The sequence below is a fragment of the Giraffa tippelskirchi genome, chromosome 7 (genome assembly GCF_054371585.1).
Source record: "Giraffa tippelskirchi isolate mGirTip1 chromosome 7, T2T-mGirTip1v1.2.pri, whole genome shotgun sequence".
Lineage (NCBI taxonomy): Eukaryota > Metazoa > Chordata > Mammalia > Artiodactyla > Giraffidae > Giraffa > Giraffa tippelskirchi.
This window is the reverse complement of record NC_137281.1, coordinates 66,941,234-66,966,578: the sequence shown is the minus strand read 5'-3', so window position 1 is coordinate 66,966,578 and position 25,345 is coordinate 66,941,234. Positions and strand designations below refer to the sequence as shown.

Sequence of the window (25,345 nt, the reverse complement as noted above, 5' to 3'; positions counted from 1 at the left end):
AATACCTGCACTGGATCTCAAGTGAGCCTTCTATACTGCAATTCCAACATCCATCCATCCTCTCACTGTTCTAAAGTGGATGAAAGTCTCTTAGGGCAAGTAGTGATGAAGGGCTAGAGTTATATTTTCACCTTTCCCTTTATCTTTAAAATCCCAATACCTTCTCTTTTTTCTTCAGTCCCAACCGATGACTTGACTTTCTGTTTAAGAGAATATATGAAACAATTAGAAAAGTATTTCTACAAACTCACATCACCCCTTCTTGCCACCCCCAACATCCATGCCCACTTAATCAGCCTCCCTGTCCCTTATAGAATTCTATCCCCTGTAAATTATCAGCTCTACCATCCCAGGGCTTCCCTGGTGGCTTAATGGTAAAGAATCCGCCTGCCTGTGCAGGAGACAGGGATTCCACCCCTGGGTTGGGAAGATCCCCTGGAAAAAAAAAATGGCAACCCACTCCAGTATTCTTGCCTGGGAAATCCCATGGACAGAAAGAGCCTGACAGGCTAAAGTCTATAGGGTCACAAAAGAGTCAGACATGACTTAGCCGCTAAGCAACAACAGTAACCACTATTCCAAGCCAACATGTCCACTGTGTATGAGACAGATCCCATTTCCTCCTTCTACATAAGAGCAATGATCTGATAATCACTCCCTTACCCCCTTTTGCTCTCTTCAGGATCATTCCCATCATCATGAAACATGCTGTTGTTTCCTTCATCCTAAAACATCACTTTTGAACACCAATCTGTTGCCAGAAACTTGTTCCATTAATTTCTTCCCCTTCATAGCAAAATATGTTGGAAAAAGTTTTCATTCTTGACATATTTTGTTCTGTGTTTCCAAGTTGGGAGTCTCACTTCTGTGGACATCTCTTTTTAGCTCTGTTTTATATGTCAATTGTTGCCTTTTTGTATGTATGGTCTCATCAGTGACATACTGGGTTTTATAATATAATTTTTACAATTTTATAAAATTATCACTGATTCGCCAAATATTTGGGAAGTATCCAAAGATTTAAATTACAAAAACATTAATAAGTATATAAAATTAAATAATATAATGGTTAAAATGATGAACAAAGAATATTAAAGTATATAAAAATTATGGATCAATACAGAGAATATTTTTGTTATAAATAGAATTGTCTAGTTTGAATAGAAGGTTAGTTATTTCCCTGTACACTGCAGGCAAAGGAAAGGACGATTTTTAAATGTGTTTCAAGAGAGAGAGAAGCATAAAATAGGAGCTTAACTATTTGCTATTTATGCTTCTTGGAGAGAATAAGTTTCTGGGAGTGACTTGATAGGACTGATTCTTAAACCAGAAAAAATATCATACACAGTAGTGTCAGCACTAGTTTAGCAACAAAATAGATGACAGAAATCAAGGACAGAGTATAAAACTTGAATAAGAAACATCAAAAAGAAAAACAAGCCAAAATAGTGTTCAAAATAAGAAAATAAAGCTACAGAAACAACAGACTCTGGCTCTGGAGCCTCAAAAGAGTAGAAGTATCAAAGCAGATGGCAGAAGTGAGGAATGGTCTTGTGCTCCCACAATTACGATTGCACTTCATGTTCTGTCTGTCCATGAGACACGGGTTAAAATAATAGAGACCTGTGTTCTATAGATTCTGCCTATTCTCACACAGGTAACACTGGAAGAGAACTATGTTGTCCACACTGCGATGAGAAAATTTTGCCTTTTCTATCAATCCACTTTTATTTATTCTGTGGCAGAATTAGCAGTTGGCATCTTCTGCACTTCGCCATCTTGAGTCAGAGTTGTTGCACCATAGCTTTTTCACGGCCTCTTTGACTTCTGCATTCCTCAGACTGTAAATCAGGGGGTTGAGCAAAGGTGTCCCAATAGTGTAAAACACAGCCACCACCTTGTCCACTGGAAATGCAGTTACAGGGCGAGTGTATGTGTATATACATGGTACAAAGAATAATACAATAACGATAATGTGAGAGGTGCAAGTAGATAGGGCTTTCTTTCTTCCTTCTGCACTATGATTACTCAGAGAACGTAACATGAAAACATAGGAGATTAGCAGCAGTACGAAACTCACCATGCATATGGTCCCACTGTTAAACACTATGAGTAGATTGATGACATACGTATCAATGCAGGCAAGTTTCAACAACGGTTGTGTATCACAGAATAGTGATCAATAACATTGGGGCCACAGAATGGTAATCTCAAAACCAAGAGAATCTGTGCTGAAGAATGGATACAGGCCCCCAACTAGGCCAGTTTTACCAGTGTGCCACAGACACGCTGGCTCATGATGGCTGTGTACCACAGGGACTTGCAAATGGCCACATAGCGATCAATGGACATGAGGATGAGCACCAGGATCCCCATGCAGCCAAAGAAGTGAACTGCAAAGATCTAGGTCATGCACTCATTGTAGGAGATGACTTTCTTCTCAGATATAGAATCTACAATCAACTTAGAAGCAGTGCTTATTGAAAAACAGGCATCGGCAAAGGATAAGTAGAAAAGGAAGAAGTACATCGGGCTCCCGAGTGTCTGGCTATTTCGTATGGTCATCACAATTAGGAAGTTTGCTAACCGAGTTGCAAGGTATAGAAGCAAGAAGATCACAAATACTACTTTGTCCTTTAGTAGATTCTGTGCTAACCCAAGCAGAATGAACTCGTTCCCACTGCTGTTCATCTCCATGCTTACGGTGAATGTAAAACAGGCATAGCTGAGAAGCGGTTCATCTGCAAAGAAGTTGGCAATAGAAATGTATTTAGACCTGAAATTATAACTTTTAGAATTATAATTCCATCAAAACATATAACTCACTATTTCTCAAAGTTTTCATACATTGCAGTAAATTATGAAATAATGTTTTTTACGCTGGTTTTCATGCTTTAACCAGTTCTTTCTATAGGGAATAAGATTTGTGTGAGGGAATCCTCAATGACTGTGCTCTTTGCCAAAGTCTGAGAGTTAATGACTTTGTTGTATGATATTGATCATGTCACTTTAATGTCTTGATGCCTTTTCTTCAAATGACAATTAGAGTTTCCAATAGATATATGTGTATATGATATATATGCTCATATAATGTGTATACATATATATATATCAACTACTGAATTTTATATATAAAATTTTATATTCTATATAATTTTATAATAATAATTTTGGAGGTTCTTTCTTGAAAAACCACATTTCTTGATTTGGAAACCAGGTTGCACCCATTATATCTGATCTCTTCAAAATCAAGTTTGGATTAAGCTTTAAGAAAAAAATTGTTTTTCCGTCTTTTAGGCTAGTTGCAATATACTATTACTTTCATTGCCAATTAGGGCACATGAGATGTTTGAATAAATCATTGAAACTGGAATTTTGAGAAAAAATTATTATATGTTTGAAATAATCCATTACCCATGCTATTAAGAAATGTATCAAATTAATCTTCACACCCTATGGATCCAATCTGAAGTGCCATTTCTTATATTTCTAAAACTCATATAATGTCCTGTCCTATATTTGATTCTCCTACTACTGTTTTCCAGAGGTTTGCACTCTCCAATTTTTATTTAAGACATAATTTTTAAATGCATTTCAGGATTTAAATATATAAATATATCTTATTGCTCAATTTTATTCTTTTTATAAGCATACACATATATAAAATTTTGATCATCTTATAATATTTTTATACTTTCTGGTTTTCATTTTTAATTATTAAAAGCCTTTTGCATTTTGTTAAAGAGTATCCATATTGTAATTATTAATTTAGCAACTGTAAATTAATGTATCAAAATCTCATAATATAAATTCTATCATTTATCTTGACTTAAGTTGCTTACAAATTTTCATCCTAATGAAAAACTTTTGAATAAAATCTTCTTATACAGCCTTTGGTTATTTTAATAATTTCATCAAAATATGTCCCAGGGATTACTGACATAAATATGCATATTTCATAATCATTAACAACTATTAAATAATCTTACAATTTGGTTACTTCAATATACTTTAGAAAAAATATAATGAATATATTTGCATAATAAAAACTCTAAAGTTTATGATAGATTACAGACTGTGAAAAGTACCCTTCAAAAATTCATAATTAACCAATTTCACTCACTGGATGAAAATGTTAGTTCCTTACATATTCTGTGAGTGTTTTCAGGATCATGTGTGTGTATTTATATAGTTAAATATTTCTTCTTATGCACCAATTGTATTTTTCCATTATTTCTATATTTATAACAATAGGGCATGGATTTCTTATAAAAATCTAACATGGGGCACTCATATTTACTTGATTATCTGAATTAAAATTATATGTATTTTGATTAGCAACAGTGCATAAAATTTCATATATAATTACTCATATTTTATCTGTTTTGAATTATGTAAATCTTTTGTCAATAAAATTTTAATACCTTTAAGTTATGAGCTTTTTTCCATTTTACACACTAAAACCTATCAAATTTACTCTCCTTTCCATTTTATTCTGTTACTTCAATTTGAGAAATTACGCATTTGTTCTTTCTTATAATATTTTTTTGCTTTTTCACTTTAATGTCGAATGACCTATTAATTTGCTTTAATATGAGTTTTGAGACACTTTTCCTCTTTCTCATTAATTATAAATTCTTCAATGCATCAATAACAGCACCAACTCAGTCATCAAACATGTACTAAGAAGCTACTCATGTCTAGAGTCAACTGATAGGGAATGGAAAGATGTCCTCTACCTCTTCACAACCAAGTTGTGAAAAATACATCTTCTCGCCATAAAAACTGCACTCTCATTAAATCAGAAAGCTACAAAAGATAAATTTGTGGGCAGATAATAGATCACCATGAAAGCCAGTTCATGTAATTTTATTCTGTTTCATTTTAAGTAAGCAAAGGAAATATTTGGGGACATAAAGACTTAATGTATGCATTAGGTCCAATCAATACCACCTCAGAGCTTTATGACAGAATTCAGTCTTTATTTCCAAACATTCCTGGATCATCCTACTACTTCACCAACCTGATTGTGAAGAGGCTAAGGACATTTTTCCATGCTCTATCTGTTGACTCTGGATAATGAATAGGTTCTTAGTACATATTTGATGAATGACTTGTAGGTATCTCTGATGCCATGAAGGATTGATGATTAATCAGAAAGAGGAAAAGTATCTGAAAACTCATATTAAAGTAAGTTAATAGGTCATTCGACACTGATATGAAAAAGCACAGAAATACTATAAGAAAGAATAAAGATGGTATCTACCAAATTGAAGTAATAGAATGATACTAGCAGTACTAGTGGTAGAGGAAACTATTTTTGCTTTCTTCATCCTTAGATTTTTACTTTCACCTGTTGAAATTTTAACCAATTCAGTTATATTTGGGGCCAAAAGTCTGTAATTTTTTTTTTCTCCAGGTAAATAGACATGTGTCTATATCTTCTCTGCTGCTATACTACTATGTGGGTTTCCATACACATATGATTGAATAAGGCAATACTGGATTAAATATGATTTTTATTATCTAATCTTATTATTCAAACAAGCTTCCCCTTGTATTATTTCATCTGACTTCTATAAGTTTTTGCAAGGCAACTGTGGCCATTTGTTTGTCCTTTTCTAGTTACAAAGTTTGACCTGTGATACAGAGCATTTTAACTAAGGCAGTTAGGGAATAACTAGACAAGGATGTACCTAGATAGCCTCACTCACCCACATGTCATATAAAATATCAAATCCCAATCATCACGTAGATTGCATCTTAGAGAAGAAATTCTGAGCCATCAGAGAAGGATGTCAAATTGATACCTTAAATTTCTGTCCTGACTCCAAAATCAAGTTCATTAAACTACATATTGAGGCTAATATCAAAGCAGAAAAGTAAATGAACCTAAATGGATTATAGAGAAGAGGAGGAAAGAAGCAGACTAATGAAGTTAGAGCAGGAGAGAGGAGAGAGGGTGAGCAGAAACCAGGGAAAGAAGAGTCAGGGATACGATACAGAAAGACAGAGTGGGAAGGTGAGCAAAAATATTAGAGAGTGTAATTTGAGCCAAAATTTCATCACACTTCAGCTTCTTTCTTCCTGACGGACCACACAGTCACTTTCCTCTAAACCAAAAAGGGAGTCTGATTACAAGCAAAGGGTTGTAAGGGGGCTTGAAAATTCAACTGTGTAGAAAGCACAGTTCTATTTTATATTCTGTCCTAGGAACATCAGCAGTGACTTACACTTTCAACAAGAAGATCCCCAAGACAGAAGTTTCTACCAAGCTGGCCTCAATCCAGTTCATTGTACCCTCTGTGAGCAGAGATACATTTAAGAGGTAGTACAGCTATGTGCCAACTCCAAGGAAACCCTAGGAACCCCGGATCAGTATAACCCTTCATTGGTGTGAACACTCCCCAGGACCTCCATAATTTGTTAGAGGACACACTGACTAAAGATTCTAAGAGCTCGGTCTTTAGGAGGCAGTTAGAAGAACATATTTTAGAGAGAATGAAAAAACTTACCTCTTATGAGCAAACAGGTGACTTCCAATAAAATGTACTTTGCACATCTTCAACTTTAATTTACTTTAGAAGTTAAATTATGTGAAACCTGAATAAAACATACAAACTATATTTCATTAAGATTTATCTTGGGATTTATCACAAGAGGTCATGGGATGTAAGCAGTTTATGGAGAAAGGGAACTCTGCATGTGGCGATAATTCACAAGCTCCTCCTCAGAAACACTTGTTTAGATAGAACAAGGTCTCTTGTTGAAGTGGAGAGGAGTCTTGTGAAAAATGGGGTCAGTTTCTTAATTTGGTTCTTGGAGACTTTGTGAAGAAAACTATTTCTGCATTCTGAATGAGAAATGCCTCTGAAGTCTGCTCTCTTCCCACAATATATCTTTTGGAAAATCATGAGTTTAAGTGCTTTCTTTTTACTGCATCGGATAAGTATAGTAACTCCCACAGAAGTCCCACAGGGCTTCAGCCTCAGGAGCTTCCAGGAAAGTATTTCTCCCAAACCACTCCCAAAGGATATGCAATGAGCTACCTAGTTCAGACAGTCCAAGAGCAAAAGCAAACCTTGGGGCCAATTAGTTACACTTCAGTGTATGTGATTTGATGTGAGGAAATTCTCTTTCCTTCTCCATAAGGTTTCTTTAAGCCCATCTCTTCTAGAGGCATGAGGACATTTGAAACCTGTGAAAAGCTCAGAAATGAAATATGTACTGTAAACTTGAGTCCTGGCCTTTCAATTTAACTTTTATATGAATTTAAGCAAATTTCTTAATCTCTTGAATTTCCTATGTTCCCTTTATAACAGGGAATTACTAATAATCAATACTTGGGGTGATGAAAATGGCTCAGTGGTAAAAAAATATCTGTCTGCCAATGCTGGATATGTGGGTTCAATCTCTGCCTCTGGAGATCTCCTGGAGAAGGAAATGGCAACTCACTCCAGTATTCTTGCCTGGGAATCCCATGGACAGAGGAGCCTAGCAGAGTCAGAAAAGTCACAAAAGAGTCAGACTTAGAGGCTGAACAACAACAATAATCAATATTTATTTAATTTACACTATTGATGTTCAAACCTTCCATTTCTAATCCTATTCATGTTTTTTAAATCGATTTATAGAGGGAGACAGGAAAGAAGTAAAAGAGAAAGAAACTTGAATATTTGTCTCATGCATTTTCTTTATCAAGATAGATGTTCTTCCTCTTAAAAGAAAAAGAGTTAGATTTTTGCTTTTGAAGGGTTGTGAGGTAGGAAAGAGTCTTCACTGGTAGCTCAGCTGGTAAAGAATCTGCCTGCGATGCAGGAGACCCTAGTGAAATTCCTGAGGTGGGACCACCCCCTGGAGAAGGGCTAGGCCAACTACTCCTGTATTCTTGGGCTTCCCTGGTGTCTCATATGGTAAAGAATCTACCTGTAATGCGGGAGGTCTGGGTTCAATCCCTGGGTTGGGAAGATCCCCTGGAGGAGGGGCATGGCAACTCACTCCAGTATTCTTGCTTAGAGAATCCTATGAACAGAGGAGCTTGTAGGGCTACAGTCCACGAGGTTGCAAAGAGTCAGACATGACTGAGCAACTAAGCACAGCACAACACAAGGTATTAAAGACAGGATCGATTACATCAAAAAGTTACTTTCCTACCTGTGAGACCATATTACAACCAGCACTGTGGTCTGAGAATTACCTGTAAGGTCTGACACTGCCTACTAGGTATCTTCAATAAGTATGAGGTGAGAGGCCCACAGTATGTATAGGTGAAAGCAGACAGCAACTGAGGTGAGAGAATGCTATGAATAGGTTGTATTATGCTTCACGCTTTTGCTAAAGGATCTAGTGGCAACCAGCAAGTCTAAGCAGCGCGGAGAAACTTTGTAGGGAAAAACCACATTCCAACACATGGCATTTTCTTTTTCTTTTCTTTTTTTTTTTTTTTTTTAACAAATGGACTGGAAAAATCCTGAGGAGGATTTTTGATGTGTTCCTTAAAGTCTTTGGGCTTCCCTGGTGACTCAGATGGTAAAGAATCTGCCTGCAACACTGGACACCCGGGTTCCATCCCTGGGTCAGGAAGATCCCCTGGAGAAGGAAATGGCTATGCACTCCAGTATTCTTGCCTGGAGAATCCCATGGACAGAGGAGTCTGACTGTCTACAGTCCATGTGGTCGCAAAAAGTCAGACACAACAGAGTGACTAACACTTTCACTTTCATTTAAAGTCTTTGACCCTTAGTCCACACATTAATTAAATGGGAATATGAAGACTTCTAAAATGTTTCTCTAAATATCTAAATATATATCACGAAAAGAAAGAATCTCTGACTCAGAGAATATGCAAAAGAAATATATATATATGTATATATATACACACATAGGTATATATATATATATATTTAATTAATTAATTTCTTTTAACTACCCTAAACAAAAGAATTCTGGGCCAGAGAAGTGAAATAAAATACCAAGTTCACACAGCTAGTTAGTAACAGAACTGAGACTAGAATACAAATCTTTCAAGGATGAATCTAAATTGCTTTAATTTTAACACAATATGTATGGTAATGTCATAAGTTTTCTCGGCCTAAAAAAAGAATAAATAAATAGCTAATGATTGAGTCAATGCATTAAACTGCCTGGACACAGTTCTAAATTAACTTCCTACCTTTGAGAGAATGATTGAGCTTTCCAATTCTGGTGGGAGATTTTTATAAGGGCAGTTTGAAAGGAGAGTACTGAATGGGCAAAAGGTAAGAAGTTGAGTCAAGGATCTCTGGAAGTTCCTCCAATCTCTGAGTGATCTGACCTAGAGTGAATTGAATTTTATTGTAGACTGAGTGATCAGATTACCCAACTGAAATCCTGGTCTGTTACATCAAGGTCAGGGCTTACTGAATTTGGTTGACTATGGGCATTTTATTGTGGGGTTGATGATAACTAAGTTTTGTACTACACTAAGTACATTTTTGTCCTTCTCTGCCCCACGTGTACTCTTAACACAAATTAGGGTCTTAATTTAAACTGTTCATTTAAATTTATATCTCATTAAGGTAAACTTTCCAGTGAATAATTCGGAAACTCTGGAGAGATTAAACTCATTTATATAATTCAATTTTAAGGCTCTAAGTGATTTTATTTGGATCAGAAATGCTTAAAGAATAAAAATCAGATTTGATTGAGTGAGAAATGGAAAAATGAATGAAGAATAAAGGATGATAAAAAGAGTAGAGAGCAATGGTTTTATTTATTTATTTTTTCTTTACTTAGTCTTTAATTGCAGGAAAATTAGAATACCATGTTGGTTTCTGCTGTCCAACAATGCAATTCAGCCATAATTATTCATATATCACCTTCATCTTGAGCCTCCCTCTTCTCACCCCCCATTCTACCCTTCTAGGTCATCACAGAGCACCAGATTGGGCTCCCTGTGTTTTATAGCAACTTCTCACCAGCTAGCTATGTTACACATGTTATTGTATGTATGCCAATGCTATTTATGTATTCGTCCCACTCTCTGCTTCCCCAACTGTGTCTATCAGTTCGTTCTCTGTATCTGCATCTCCATTCCTTTCCTGTAAATATGTTCATCAATACAATTTTCCAGATTCTGTATATATATGTTAATATACAATATTTGTCTTTTCTCTTTCTGACTTACTTCACTCTCTATAACAGGCTCTAGGTTCATCCACCTCACTAGAATGGACTCAAATTCATTCTTTTCTATAACTGAATAATATTCCATTGTATGTATGTACCACAACTTCTTTATCCTTTCGTCTGTCAACGGATATATAGATTGCTTCCATGTCCTAGCTATTGTAAATAGTGCTGCTATTAACATTGGGATACATGTGTCTTTTTCAATTATGGTTTTCCCATGGTATATGCCCATTAGTGGGATTGCTGGGCCATACGGTAGCTTTATTCCTAGTCTTTTAAGGAATACTATTCTCCATAGTGATTGTATCAATTTACTATTTGAATGTATGTATACTATATCTAGGCTTAGATGTGAGAATTAACTAGAATGTAGAATTTATTTTAAATACTCCCTTTGTATTGTATCAAAGCATGAATTACAGTTATCATCAATTAAAAGTGAAAGTTTAAAGTGAAATCGCTCAGTCATGTACAACTCTTTGGGACTCCATGGACTGTAGCCTACCAGGCTCCTCCCTCCATGGAACTTCCCAGGCAAGAGTACTGGAGTGGGTTGCCATTTCCTTCTCCAGGGGATCTTCCCAACCCAGGGATCGAACCTGGATTTCCCTCACTGCAGACAGACGCTTTACCATCTGAGCCACCAGGGAAGACCTATCATCAATACCTAAGGGCTAATATTAGCAACAATTAATCATACTCCTTTTCCAAAGCTCACATGTTAGTGTGTTAATGTTATAGATGGGTTTAAATTTGAATATGGAAAGATACCTCTTTTATTCAACAGAGCTTCTACGTTAGGCTTTTCCAGATGCTGATAGCACATCAATGAACAAAAGAAAAAAAAAAAATCCCCTGCATCACAGCTTATAGTCTATGATGAAAAGCAGACAAAATAACAATAATATTGATTACAAAAAAATGAAATAATAAGTAATTTATACAATATATCAGAAATTTATGAATTCTCTAAGAGTAAAAGAGTAGATAGGGAAGGGATCCTTGAAATCCAGAATGGGATTTGCTATTTATAAACCTGCACTAGAGGAACCCCTGCAGAAGAACTTTTGTGATTGTTCTGGTCTCTTCTATTTCTGTGTCCGGATTTTCATCAGTCGCTAAAATCAGCATCCTAAATATAAACTTCTTTTCATCGGGGATAGCTTGAGTAAGCTCTTGTTTCTAATCTGTAAGATATTTTCTTTCTTCTCTCAACAAGAGTTTTATAAACCATCAAATGAGTAGCAAGTGAACTGATCAGTAATGGCTCTCTTTAAAAAAAAAAAATCCAATATGCATAAAATTCAATTATTTTTAAATTTATATGTGAGGAAAGGGAGTTGCCATATAAGAGTTCATAAGTGATCTGAGAGAAAACATTATTTCCCAGGTCCCATGTTAATGATCTTTTATTGGATGACCTGTCTCCCACATTTCTGGAATATTGTTTACCAGCTGAGCCACCAGGAAAGCATTGGATGACTTACTACCTGTCAAATAAGTTTGACAAAAAGTTTTTGCCTAAGAAAGTTTGACAACAATTACACTTACTTTAAAATTTTCTAAAAGTTTAACATTTTATTTTTCATTAAAAACCACCATTATTCTGGTCCACACTTTTCTCATGGCACTGTTCACTTCCTTATTTCTGAACGTGTAAATCAAAGGATTGAGCAAGGGAGTTAGGATGGTGTAAAATATGGCTACCATTTGGTCAAAGGAGAAAGCAGATGGAGGTCGTGCATACACAAATATGCATGGGATGAAGAATAAAACCACAACAGCAATGTGAGACCCGCAGGTGGAGAGGGCTTTCTGCTGCCCTTCAGAGATAACAGGATGACCCCGTAGGAGACTAGCAACAAGGAGAAGATTAGGATGCAGATAAACCCACTGTTGGTGACTACCAAAAGCCCAAAGATGTGAGTGTCAGTGCAGGCAAGCTCCAGCAGTGGGTACAAGTCACACGTGAAGTGATTGATGACATTGGGGCCACAGAAGGGCAGCTGGAAAGTGAAGAGAATCTGTATCATGGAATGCAGGAAGCCCCCTGTCCAGGCTACCACCATCAGAAGGGCACAGAGTCTGTGGTTCATGATAGAAGAATAGTGCAAGGGCTTGCAGATGGCTACATAGTGGTCATAGGCCATGGTACTGAGGACAATCACCTCCACTCCAGCAAAGAAGTGTTCAGCAAAGAGCTGGATCATGCAGCCTTCGAAGGAAATGGTTTTCCTTTCATGGAGAGAGTCCACAATCATCTTTGGGGCAATGATGGAGGAGAAGCATGCATCCAGGAAGGACAGAAAAGCCAGGAAGAAGTACATGGGGGAGTCCCAGAGTGCTGGGCTGCTACTAATGGTCACCACCGTTAGCAAGTTGCCCCCAAGAGTTGCAATGTAAATGAAAAAGAATACAACAAATCTTGTTTTCTGCACGTTTAGACTCTGTGAAAGCCCCAAGAGTACAAACTCAGTTACAAAGCTGTGGTTTGGCATGACTTGCAAGGAAAAGATGAAAGCCACCACAGTGAACATGTAGCATCTACAAGGATGAGAAAGAAAAGTTTGTCTCAGACCAGTTTGTACTATCGTGATCATTGACAAGTTGGTACATGTATATGAAAAATTATCTTACGTGCTAATGCTCTTCATGTCAGTGAGAACACAAAATTAGAAAATTGTTGAATGTGGTATGGGATGTCAGGAAGAATTGTGGTACATATAAATTATTAAATACTTTAAGATGTCAGAGCTTCGATATAGGGGAAGGGAAAGGATCTAGTTGTGGCAGAGATAAGAAACCTTTTTTATCTTTTTTTTTTTTTGGATTTTTTTTTAATAAATTTATTTATTTTAGTTGGGGGCTAATTACTTTACAATATTGTAATAGTTTTTGCCATACATTGACATGAATCAGCCATGAGTTTACATGTGTTCCCCTTCCTGGACCCCTCACCCACCTCCCTCCCCATCCCATCCCTCTGGGTCATCCCATTGCCCCGGCCCTGAGCCTTTGTCTCATGCATTGAACATGGAATGGTGTTCTGTTTCACATATGATAATATACATGTTTCAATGCTATTCTCCCAGAACGTCCCACCCTCACCTTCTCCCTCAGAGTCCATAAAATTGTTCTATGCATCTGTGTCTCTTATTCTGTCTCGCATATAGGGTTATCGTTACCATCTTTCAAATTCCATATATATGCATTAGTATACTGTATTGTTGTTTTTCTTTCTGGCTTACTTCACTCTGTATAATGGGCTCCAGTTTCATCCATCCCAGTAGAACCGATTCAAATGTATTTTTTTTAATGGCTGAGTAGTATTCCATTGTGTATATGTACCACAGCTTCCTTATCCATTCGTCTGCTGATGGACATCGAGGTTGCTTCCATGTCCTGGCTATTGTAAACAGTGCTGCGATGAACATTGGGGTACACGCGTCTCTTTCAATTCTGGTTTCTTCGGTGTGTATGCCCAGCAGTGGGATTGCTGGATCATATGGCAGTTCTATTCCAAATTTTTTAAGGAATCTCCACACTGTTCTCCATAGTGGCTGTACTAGTTTGCATTCCCACCAACAGTGTAAGAGGGTTCCCTTTTCTCCACACCCTCTCCAGCATTTATTGCTTGTAGACTTTTGGATAGCAGCCATTCTGACTGGTGTGAAATGATACCTCATTGTGGTTTTGATTTGCATTTCTCTAATAATGAGTGATGTTGAGCATCTTTTCATGTGTTTGTTAGCCATCTTTTTTATCTTAACTGCCAACTCTGATCCCATAGTAGTATTTTCTCGGCATCAATTGTTAGAAAGATGCTGAAGCCACATCAAAGATCTGAGGAAAGGAGGAGACAGTTTATTAGTCATGCCTGCCACATCCCTGATCAGGTGACTTTCTTATCTATAGATAGAAGAAGAAATGTGACAAAGCTTAAAGAGGTGCTTGAAAATCATGACTAATCCCCGAATTATGTCTTTAAAATCTGAACTCAGTTGAGCCTTTAAGATTAATTCAATCATTCTTTATAAAAAAAATTCTCATTGGGAAAGCACCTTGCTGCAAACTAAACATTCATAACAAGTATGTGTGTGTTGAGTTGGTAGTTTTCCTAATTCATCATTTAAAAACAAGAACGGAAGTTTATAAATAGAATAATATCTACCAATGAGTATGTATAATGACTAAGTTAAATCATGCAATGAAGCAACTCTTCAGGGTCTAGTGGGTAGAAAACAGCTCATGTTAGATCTTCTTACCCTATCTTACTGGTAAGAAATTCATGCTTAAGGAGATAAAAATATAACCAATAGCAGATGCTGGGTCTGGAATTTTAACCCCAAATCTCTGACTTTAACACTCAAGTCCATCTCACTGGCTCTACAGGGAAAGAAGCAAAATTTTTCTAGCAAGAACTTGAAAGCAGGGGCCTTGCTAAAGTCTCCATTCATTGTAGAGGTTAAAACTTTCTGATTCCTCTGTTCATGTTTGAATGATGCCTCTTGATTAAGGATGCAGGGCAAATAGGGTATTGATAGAATCAGAAGGTAATGGCCCAGTTACTTACAGATACAGATAAGCAACGACCGCATAGGTAAGGGATAGAAACATGATGCTGAATATAGCCGGAGTCTGAATGCTTTATTTTTCACTGCTGCTGCTGCTAAGTCGCTTCAGTCGTGTCCGACTCTGTGTGACCCCAGAGACGGCAGCCCACCAGGCTCCCCTGTCCCTGGGATTCTCCAGGCAAGAACACTGGAGCGGATTGCCATTTCCTTCTCCAATGCATGAAAGTGAAAATGAAAGTGAAATCGCTCAGTCGTGTCCGACTCTCCACGACCCCATGGACTGCAGCCTACCAGGCTCCTCCATCCATGGGATTTTAACGATTTATAATGTGGCACAATCTGATCAAGATCCAAGGGTATCTGTTTCAAATTTATATGACTTTATTGTATTTCCCTGGAATAGGAAATGACAACATGCTACAATATTCTTGCCTGGAAAATTCCATGGACAGGGGAGCTTAGTAGGCTCTAGTCCCTGGGGTCGCAAAGGGTTGGACACCACTGAGTGACGACTACTCACTCACGCACATTGTAATATAGGGATGATCATGTCTAACCTCCCTACTCATTTCACAAGATTATAATGAGGGTCAAATTGGAAAATGTGAAAATGTTGCTTATGGTAAAACACCCTTACCAATTTTAGTTTCTATTCTCTCATTTAAAAAGCCAGACAACTTACCCACAGAAAGATTTCATGAGCCATTCAGATTATTACTCCACATTTTGACTTTATTTTCCATAGCAACATACAGCTGTGAAGGATTGTGTCCTCACTTGTACATATAACAAAAATTTATCAGTCAAATGGCATGTAATTGTGTGTGTGTGTTAAATAGAAGAATAAAGCAAAAAATTAAACTTACCATGAGAAATAAAAATAAGCTAATTTTTGTGACTGTCACTTACAGCTAACAAAAGCAATTTATAATATTAGAAAGACTAGCATATACAGTTTTATGTTAACTAACATTTGTCTTTTGACTTACTCTGAAATGTATTTCCATTGTGTTTCCAGCATAATAGATACTCCGAAAGTGTCTACACTATGAACTTCATACCCAGTTACAAGTCGTCACCACAAATATAAAAGTATAAAACAAACCATGTAAGATCATCAGATGAGTCAATGACAATTTATTAGAATTTGTATTCTGCTTTTGTGTGAAAACTGTACAAATTTAATTATGTCAGGGCTTGTCTTGAATTGGTTCATAGTTCTTTTCAGGTCTACTATATCCTTCTACTTTTCTTTCTATTCACTCTATCAGTTTTTGAGAGTTTGATATTGAAACTCCAGTTTATCTACTTAAAAAATAATTGTAATATATAGTGGAACTATATGTAACTTTATACTGTATTTTTCAAGTTGCCTGTAAGTGTGTTATCATACTTTCATAATTAAAAAAAAAAAAGAAAAACATTTAAAAATAATTAAATTTAAAAAAATCTAGGATCATGGCCTTAAAAAAAAACATATAGTCAACATATGATTTAGCAGTTATCAGCTTATGCTTGGATGAAGGCAAGAGACAGAATGAAATGAAATGAGGAAGAATATCAACTCCAGATTCATACCAAACTAGGTTCAAATCTAGGCTCCTCTACTTAGTTGTATTGTGTGATGGGGAAAAGTAACTTAAAAATCTAAGGTTTGGTTGCTACCTCTGCAACTGAATATAGTTAAAACGGCTATTGATAAGGTTCTTGTGAGGATCTGATAAGTCAATACTGATAAAAACATTTACACAGTTAAAAACACAGAAGAAAATCACAGTAAATGTTAAGAACAAGTCCTCAGAACCATTGACAAAAGTAGAAATGACAGTTTTTACTTCTAACTCCTGCTTTATCGTGATCAAGGATGGGAAGTATTTTTACCCATCCTTTTCTTATTCACAAATATAAAATACTCCATTGGTTATAGTGACGATATGTTTAAATGCTTAAACTTTTAATAAAGAAAGAAGATTCATTCATTTATCCATTCATTCATCCTTCCAATAAATTTACAGAGTACTTATTATGTATTATGCACTATTTCAGATATTGGAGTACACTTTTAAATATTCATAATACTGTCTTAACAAATTATTGTGACTTTCAGACCCACATGTCTCTATTTCTTTTTTCAGGTAGCATCATTGTACAAAAAAAAAAATATCAAATAATGTAGAGGGTGAGGGGGAAAAACAAGGCTCTATATTAATGTAATGGTTAAATAATTCTTAGACTGTTAATCTCCCTTATCTGGGGAGTTTTAAGATAAATATCATTTTAAAATTAAAGTGCTCACTAAATATAAACAATTCACCACCATCTATTTTTCAGATAAGTGGAATTTCCACAAATAGAATTAAAAGATTGAAAATGGAGAATACAGTGTTCTCATAGTTTATGATCACAAGATGTATGACTTGACTTCATTTAAAAGGCTATTGTCCTAAATGCAGTGGGTTGGCCTGGATGAATCCTAGAACAGAAAAGAGACAGTAGTGGAAACATTAGTGAAGTATGAAAAGATATGGTGTTAACAGTAATTATTAATGTTCATTTCACTGCTTTGACAAATATACTTAATAATTATTACAAAAACAAATAGCAAATATTTTCAAAATCATAAATGTTTTTGTATTCATTATACTGGTAACCCCAACACTGAAATTTATTTTAAAAGTGAAATGAAATGCTGTAAGTTTTATAATGGAAGATGATGTCATGCCATTTATAATAGTGAAAATTCAGAAATATCTGAAATGCTCAATAATAAGACGTTCATGTAAATCAGACCACTATAACTTAGTAACACAATATTCTATAACTAAAATACTAGTGAATAATATAGATGCTGAAGCATTTTACAATATGTTAAATGAGAAAAACAAAAATAAAAATTATAATAACTGCCAATCTGTATAGACATTTCAATACAATTTTAAAATCAAGAAGGGAACATTTGAAAATGGTAGAGAATTTATTCTCAATACCCATATACTGAGTATATACTTCTTGATATAATAAAGAAGTTTGACATTAAAAATCAAGGTTAAAATCCTTAATACCGTCTTCTCCATCACCGAAACAGTTCAGAAAAAGATAGGGTTTGAGGATAATTGTACTATCTGTTTAGTATAACTAATTTTCATAGGTGGAATGAACATACTAAACACTTTTAGCTACTCTAAGTGAAAAGTGGAAGTGAAGTCACTCAGTCCTGTCCGACTCTTTGCTTCTCTGTCCATGGGATTTTCCAGGCAAGAGTACTGGAGTGGGTTGCCATGTCCTTCTCCAGGGGATCTTCCCGACCCAGGGACTGAACCCAGGTCTCCCACATTGCAAGCGGACGCTTTACCCTCTGAGCCACCAGGGAAGCTCCCTCTAAACCATCTGCAAAGAGCTGAGTCATCGGTCCAGCCTTCCCCATCCTCTGTACTCAGTGTGATATCAATTTTCATTTCATATAATTCTTTAGGAAACAGTTTATTCTTCTCACATTTCTCCTAGAAGAGTTCATGACCTTTCTTGATAGCCATATCCTTTGGATTTTGCGGCTGCATCAGAGACTGCACAGGGCCCCTCAAACCATGAGCTAGTGACTCTGGGCCATGCTCGGGGCTCGCGCTCATGCTTACTTGCTCAGTCGTGTCCAACTTTTTGTGGCTCCGTGGGCTGTAATCCGTCAGGCTCCCCTGTCCGTGGGATTCTCCAGGCAAGAATACTGCAGTGGGTTGCCATTTCCTCTCCCAGGGAATCTTCCTGACACAGAGATCAAACAAGCATCTCCTGTGGTTCCTGCATTGCAGGATCCTTAACCTCTAATCCATCCAGGAATGGTGCCTCCCTACTATTTCTACGTCCTTCTATTACTTTCCATTCATTTTGGCAATAATACTATTCCAATATCATTCTGAAAATAATATGAATTCCTGTTTCAACTTTGAAATATATACAATATTCAAAACTATATGAGATACTAGTAGCAAGCTGGTCATTATAAATAGTGTTTTAAAGGAAATCAGTCCTGCATGTTCATTGGGAGGACTGATGCTAAAAATGAAGCTCCAGCACTTTGGCTGCCTGATGTGAAGAATGGACTCATTGGAAAAGATCCTGATCCATGGAAAGATAGAAGGCAAAAGGAGGAGGGGGAAGCAGAGGATAAGATGGTTAGATAGCATCACTGACTCAATGGACATGAATTTGAGCAAACTCCGGGAGATAGTGAAGGATAGGGGAGCCTGGAGTGCTGTAGTCTATGGGGTCACAAAGAGTCAGACACAACTTAGCAACTGAATGACATCAATTATATTTCAAGCTTAAATTAAGATACTACCCCATTCTAATTAACCTCTGTGTTATGTTCATCAAAATCACTGTCTTTCTGATCCAGGATTATTATTCATTTCAACTAGGAAACATTTATTCTTTCCTTATCTAGTTAAGCATATTCCTTTCCTTGACAATCTGAGAAATGTGTTCTTTGTAGATTTCAGATCCTTTTCTCGCCTCTCAAGATTGCTCTGCTGATTTTCCTAAATGTATCAACTATTTATGGAATTTCAAATAACCTTTCAATGTTATGTGTGTCCTTCCTAATGGATTACCTGAGCCTTCTTTCCTCTGTTGTCTTAGTAATTTAGTTCATTTTAAGAAAGAGAAAAAGCCACAATAACTAGCACTAGGGCAGCTCAGAACTTCATCAATTTAAATGCTTAAGCAATTCTAGGAGAAATACAGAGCTATTTGACATCAAGTGCACTTGGAAAAATTAAGTGAACAAATTTAAAATCAGAAGACTCTGCCCCGTGGTTTAAGACACACTTTCTTACCCTTCTTGTCCTTCCTTGAGCCATTCATTAGCATTTTTGGTAGGAATGTTAAGTACTATATTATTATCAATAACACTGTAAATGGTGAACAGTACCTGAAATGCCATTCTCCTATATTGGTATTATTTATAGAGCTTCAGAAAAATTCTAGTTTTAAATCTAAATCAATAAGATGAGGGACAGTGTTAAAGAATGCATGATAAATGAGAATATACTAAAAAAGAAAAAATAAAATACCATTGATTAGTTATGACAAAATATTCACTTGTTGCATTTAATAGTTATCTGGATTTAACTTGCAGAAAACCTGAAGAGAGGTCTAATTTCATTAGAGTTCAAGTAATAGGTTTTCCTAGCCCTCCGAACATGTCAACATTCAAACAGTTGCTACTTATTGAACACTTAATATGTGTCAAGCACTGTCAAATCAAATCTTAGCTATTATTTTATTTGTTTCCAAGTCTTTGAGGTAATTAAAATATAATCCCCATTGAAGACAAAAATTATAGGGCTTGCTGGGTGGCTCAGAGGTCAAAAATCCACCTGGCAATGTGGGAGACCCAGATTTGATCCCTGATTGGTGAAGATTCCACATGCCATGGAGCAACTAAGACTGGGCACCACAACTATGAAGCCTATGCTCTAGAGCCTGGGAGCCACAGATACTGAAACCCATGCATCCTAGAGCCCGTGCTCCACAGCAAGAGAAGTGACTACAATAAGAAGCCTAGAACTAGACAGCAGCCCCCTCTCCCACAACTAGAGAAAAGCCCACACAGCAGCAGAGTATCGGCAGAGCCAAATTAATAAATAAGTACAATCATTAAAAAATGATAAGATAAAATTCTAAAGTCAAACACTGTTATACAGCTAGTCCCAGAATAGACAGTTAAGCCTACTTTGCCTTAGACTTGGTTGCCTTCTTCACATTGTCCTTACTTTTAAGTACTATATCCCCATTTAAAATCCTCTCTGAATATGCAAAAATGTGAATTCTAAATCTCATCATGTGTCAGCTTCTTGAAAATTCTCATAATGGCAGTCTCCTCTTCTCTATGGAGAGAAGTCTATTCCACAGCTGGCTAGAATGTGAAGGATGTTTCCAAGTCTTACTTAGATGCCTAGGAGAGAGAGCAAGGGTGGCTCTGGCAGATGAAGTTGAGCCTTTTTCCTGCTGCTTCTCAAAAACTGTCTTCAACATGGTCCCTAAGATAAAGAAAGAAGCAAAGCTTTCCTGCTTAACTTCCAACTGAAATTTAAAGAGTTTCCCTGTGAAGTTATAAACCTGCATGACTACCTCTCAGTCCCCCTCAGGGTTTAGCAATTTCCCATCATTATGATTTTCCAAGACACAGTTATCTGTGGTTTGACTTACTTGAGTGCTTGCAAAACTTTTATGTCATGAGGCTTTTTTTTTTTTGCTGTCTCTGTATTTTATTTTATTTTTTTAATTAGTTTATCTATTTTTTTAACTTTACAATATTGTATTTGTTTTGTCATACATTGACATGAATCCACCATGGGTGTACATGTGTTCCCCTTCCAGAACCCCTCTCCCATCTCCCTCCCCATCCCATCAAAGTTTTGCATTTAAAGATGCTTTCATTTTCCTTCATATTCAGAAATGGAAAACTTTGCATTGGGTTGGCCAAAACGTTTGTTCAGTTTTTTCTCTAAGCGGTTATGGAACAAATCATAGTGTGAGACGAAGCACAGTGTCTCTGCAGAATTGGGATGAAATGCCTGGGTGCTTACTGAATGTAAAAAGGTGAGCTCTGGGACTAGGCTCAGGATCAGTCCATGAAGACACACACCATTTCAGGACAAGAATGCAATTGTACTGATTAAAGAACAACAAACTTTATAAATGTACAAAAATATGCACATTAATCCAAGATGTTATTTTCATCTCTCAGTGTCTGACTCTGATACACTCTGACTGAAAAAAAAAAAAAGAATGCACAATTTCCAGAGACTAAAGGAATTTTTCTCTTTTCATTTTTTGAAAAACAAACAAACAAAAAGGTGAGGGGAATGACAAGTCTGTTTACCCTGAAGGAATGCAGCATTGGGATTGGGAAAGTATAGACTTAGTTCATGAGGTCCCTGCAGAGACAGCCACAGTGAGGAGTTTGTTGCCCTATATGCTCTTCTATTCTACCTATTATTATGTCTATTCACACCCCATAGAAAGAAGCAGTACTGAAATGATTCATGTGAAAAGTGAAAGTCTATAAGTGCCTAGGTTTCATTTGACTATGGTATTAAGGGACAAGTATTGACCATCTGACAATGGGCCACACTCCTAAAGAAGATGATATTTTGAAGTGATGACTCAATTGCAGGGCTCCAGCAATTAATCCTGAAACCCTGGCCCTTACTTGAAAGCACACTAAGAATCTTCTACTTTATTCCATGTTTTCCTTTGGTTAATTTATTATTTGCTTCTGTTGGAGGAAGTGAGTATGACAACACCGAAATAATAGGGTCAAGATCGAGTGGGGAAGATAATATAACAGGTAGGTTATCTGTGAAAAAAAATAAGGTAAACTCAGAAAAACTTTAAAATCAGAAAAAGAGAGAAAGACACACAGAAAGAAAAGCACAAAAACAAGGGGATGAGGCAGAGGAAAGCTAAGTGACAAGATGCCCTTCTGAGATTTATCCAATAGTCCATGTTTCCTGAGAGATTAAAGTTCCACCTTCATCATTAATTAAATTAAAAAATGCATAATCTTCAAAGACAGATGGCTCAATTCTGGGCCATTTCTTTTGTTCTTTAGAATTCTTTTTTACTGGGCACACAACAAAATATTTACCAACCAAGCCTTTATGATATGTCTGTCATCTGCTAAATCTAGTCCCCTACTTCTCTTCATTTCATATTGTTTTATCATCAAGGCTATTCAAATCCAGGCATATCCCCCTGTAGGGTATTAGAGCTGGATTATCAATTTCCATGAAAATATGCTTTGTCATTTAGGAAGGTGCTGTTAATTCATCACAAATCAGTATACTCTAAAATCAGGGTCTCTCTTGGGGTGTACAGAACAAGCCATATAATTTTTACAGGACTCCACTATACTAATACAACTAAAAACAATTTACAAAATTCATGGGTGTGTGAGATATAGTGATTTAGTGCTGGAGATTTAGAATCACAGGTAGAAAGGATGAAATTATGTATTTATTTGTTATCCAGTAAGAGCACAGAAAGAAACTTCCTGGTGTCCAAGCATCTCTTTCTGTTCAGTTCTAGAACCCACTTCCTCCTGTTCTCTTTAGAATCCTTGTATTTTGGAATAATGCCTGTGAAGTTCCTTTTTACCATACATTTATTGTGCTTTATGTCATAACCATTATGCTTTGTTTATTGGACTGTCCATGGTTATTGCTGTCCAATTATTTTCTCAGCAATATTTCCTTATTAATGAGCACAAATACAAATCTTAAGGACTAATTTAATTCAATTGAGTTCAGTCACTCAGTCATGTCCGACTCTTTGCAACCCCATGGACCGAAGCACGCCAGGCCTCCCTGTCCATCACCAACTCCCTGAGTTTACTCAAACTCATGGCCATTGAGTCGGTGATGCCATCCAACTATCTCATCCTCTGTCGTCTCCTTCTCCTCCTGCCTTCAATCTTTCCCAGCATCAGGGTGTTTTCAAATGAGTCAGTTCTTCGCATCAGGTGGCCAAAGTATTGTAGTTTCAGCTTCAGCATCAGTCCTTCCAACGAATATTCAGGACTGATCTCCTTTAGGATGGACTGGTTGGATCTCCTTGCAATTCAAGGGACTCTCAAGAGCCTCCTCCAACACCACAGTTCAAAAGCATCAATTCTTGGGTGCTCAGCTTTCTTTATAGTCCACCTCTCACATCCATACATGGCTACTGGAAAAAACATAGCTTTAACTAGGCAGACCTTTGTTGGCAAAGTAATTCGTCTGCTCTTTATTATGCTGTCTAGGTGGGTAATAACATTTTTTCCAAGGAGCAAGTGTTTTTTAATTTCATAGCTACCTGATGTAAACTGTGAACAATAATTCTTTTCCTGGTCATACTCAGAATTGTATAGCAGAAGTAAATAAAAACTCAGCTTCCAACCATGTCATCCTTTAAATTCCTTAGTCTTTAATCACTGCATTCCTGGAAGGTGATGTTTTTCAACACTGACCACAGTTTGCCTTCCACACACCACCACCAGTAGGTACAATAGGTGAAAGACCTGACTGCAGACAAAGAAAAGCGGTCCCATTCATGCTTGTTATATTCCTCATCACTCATGGTTTAGCACCAACACAGGAAAGCACTGTGCCACCACATCCCTGGAAGCAAGAGAGGACCAGTTCCACAATATAAAGCAATGTAAAGCCCTTGCAGGAGTTAAGCACAGCAGCACCTGAACAACTGACAGATGCATAGCATAGAGCCTATAGAAGGACTGGGATGACCTTCTTGGGTATCAATAGGGAAAATGAACAGGATATAGAATGTGTGCCTGTATCATTGTATATGGTGGTACTGCAGTCAGCCATGGACAGGTGAGAGCTGAGAAGGCCAGACATCTGGCCCAAGTCAAGGGTCAGAAAGGGACCACATATAGTTTAGGTCATTAATGTGTCTTGTGTTCCCCAAGTCAGCAATGTGAACACCATCCTAGTAATCAATTGAATACAATATCATAAGAAAAAAAAAAAAATGAACCAGCTAGTGGGAGCTAACTGCTTGCTAAACTGTCCTTCTGGAACCAAGGTGTTGGACACAGGGCCAAAAATAACTTCACAGGTGAAGAATCCAGAGCTTTGGAGAATATCTTGTGGACCCCATGAGTGGGATAGAGCATCAGAGAGCACCCAGAAGGGGAAAGACAGATATGAGAACCATGCAGTCTAACCCTGGCTGGATCATCCCATTAGAAGGTATTTCCTCGTCCCAGATGTCTGAAGAGACTTTAGAAAATTTCTCAGAAGACACTTTAACGTAGAGAGAAGAACAGTGGCCCTGCTTGCCTGGGTCCAAGTGCAGTACTACCTAAAATATTGGCTCTTTCCATTTATAAATGAAAAGTGAATTAGCTATGCTGATGACTGGAAAAAATTACACCATGTAGAAAGAATGGCCAATGTAAAGGCTCTACAGCAAGAACACACTGGCCAGTATGAGGGACAGACTGGTTCTAGTAAGGGGTCACTCAAAAGAGTGGGGTTCAGAGAGACAACAGCACAGCCAATTAGAGTTACCCGAACTTACTAATTATAAGAATTTTAGCTTTTACCCTGAGTGACATGGAGAGTATTTGGAAAGTGTGATACAATCTGGCTTGCTAGTTTAATGGGTAATAGTGAGTGTTGTGTTGAGGATAGAGTACTAGAACAGAAGATGCCAAAATAAAAACAGGGACAGTAGGAATGAAGAGAAAGAGGAGAAACTTTGGCTTAAAACTCAACATTTAAAATACTGAGATCATGGCATCTGGTCCCATCACTTCAGGGCAAATAGATGGGGAAACAATGTAAACAGTGACAGACTTTATTTTCTTGGGCTCCAGAATTACTGCAGACGGAGACTGTAGCCATGAAATTAAAAGATGTTTACTTCTTGGGAAAAAAAAAAGCTGAGATAAACCTAGATAGCATATTTAAAAGCAGAGACATTACTTTGTCAACAAAGGTCCGTCTAGTCAAAGCTATAATTTTTCCAGTTGTCATGTATGGTTGTGAGAGTTGGACCATAAAGAAGGCTGAGCATTGAAGAATTAATGCTTTTGA

General features: G+C 36.9%; 1 protein-coding gene and 1 pseudogene across 1 annotated transcript; both read right to left on the bottom strand.

The window, feature by feature from the left end:
* Positions 1-1,747: 1,747 nt before the first annotated feature.
* On the bottom strand, positions 1,748-2,697 carry LOC145513782 (olfactory receptor 4C11-like; annotated as a pseudogene).
* Positions 2,698-11,748: 9,051 nt separating this feature from the next.
* LOC145513338 (olfactory receptor 4C15-like) lies at positions 11,749-12,671 on the bottom strand. Its single transcript, XM_081509381.1, is given in 2 exon segments — positions 11,749-11,999; positions 12,002-12,671. Coding segments are annotated over 2 exon segments (918 nt in total). The 5' UTR covers positions 12,669-12,671.
* Between the last annotated feature and the right edge of the window lie 12,674 nt (positions 12,672-25,345).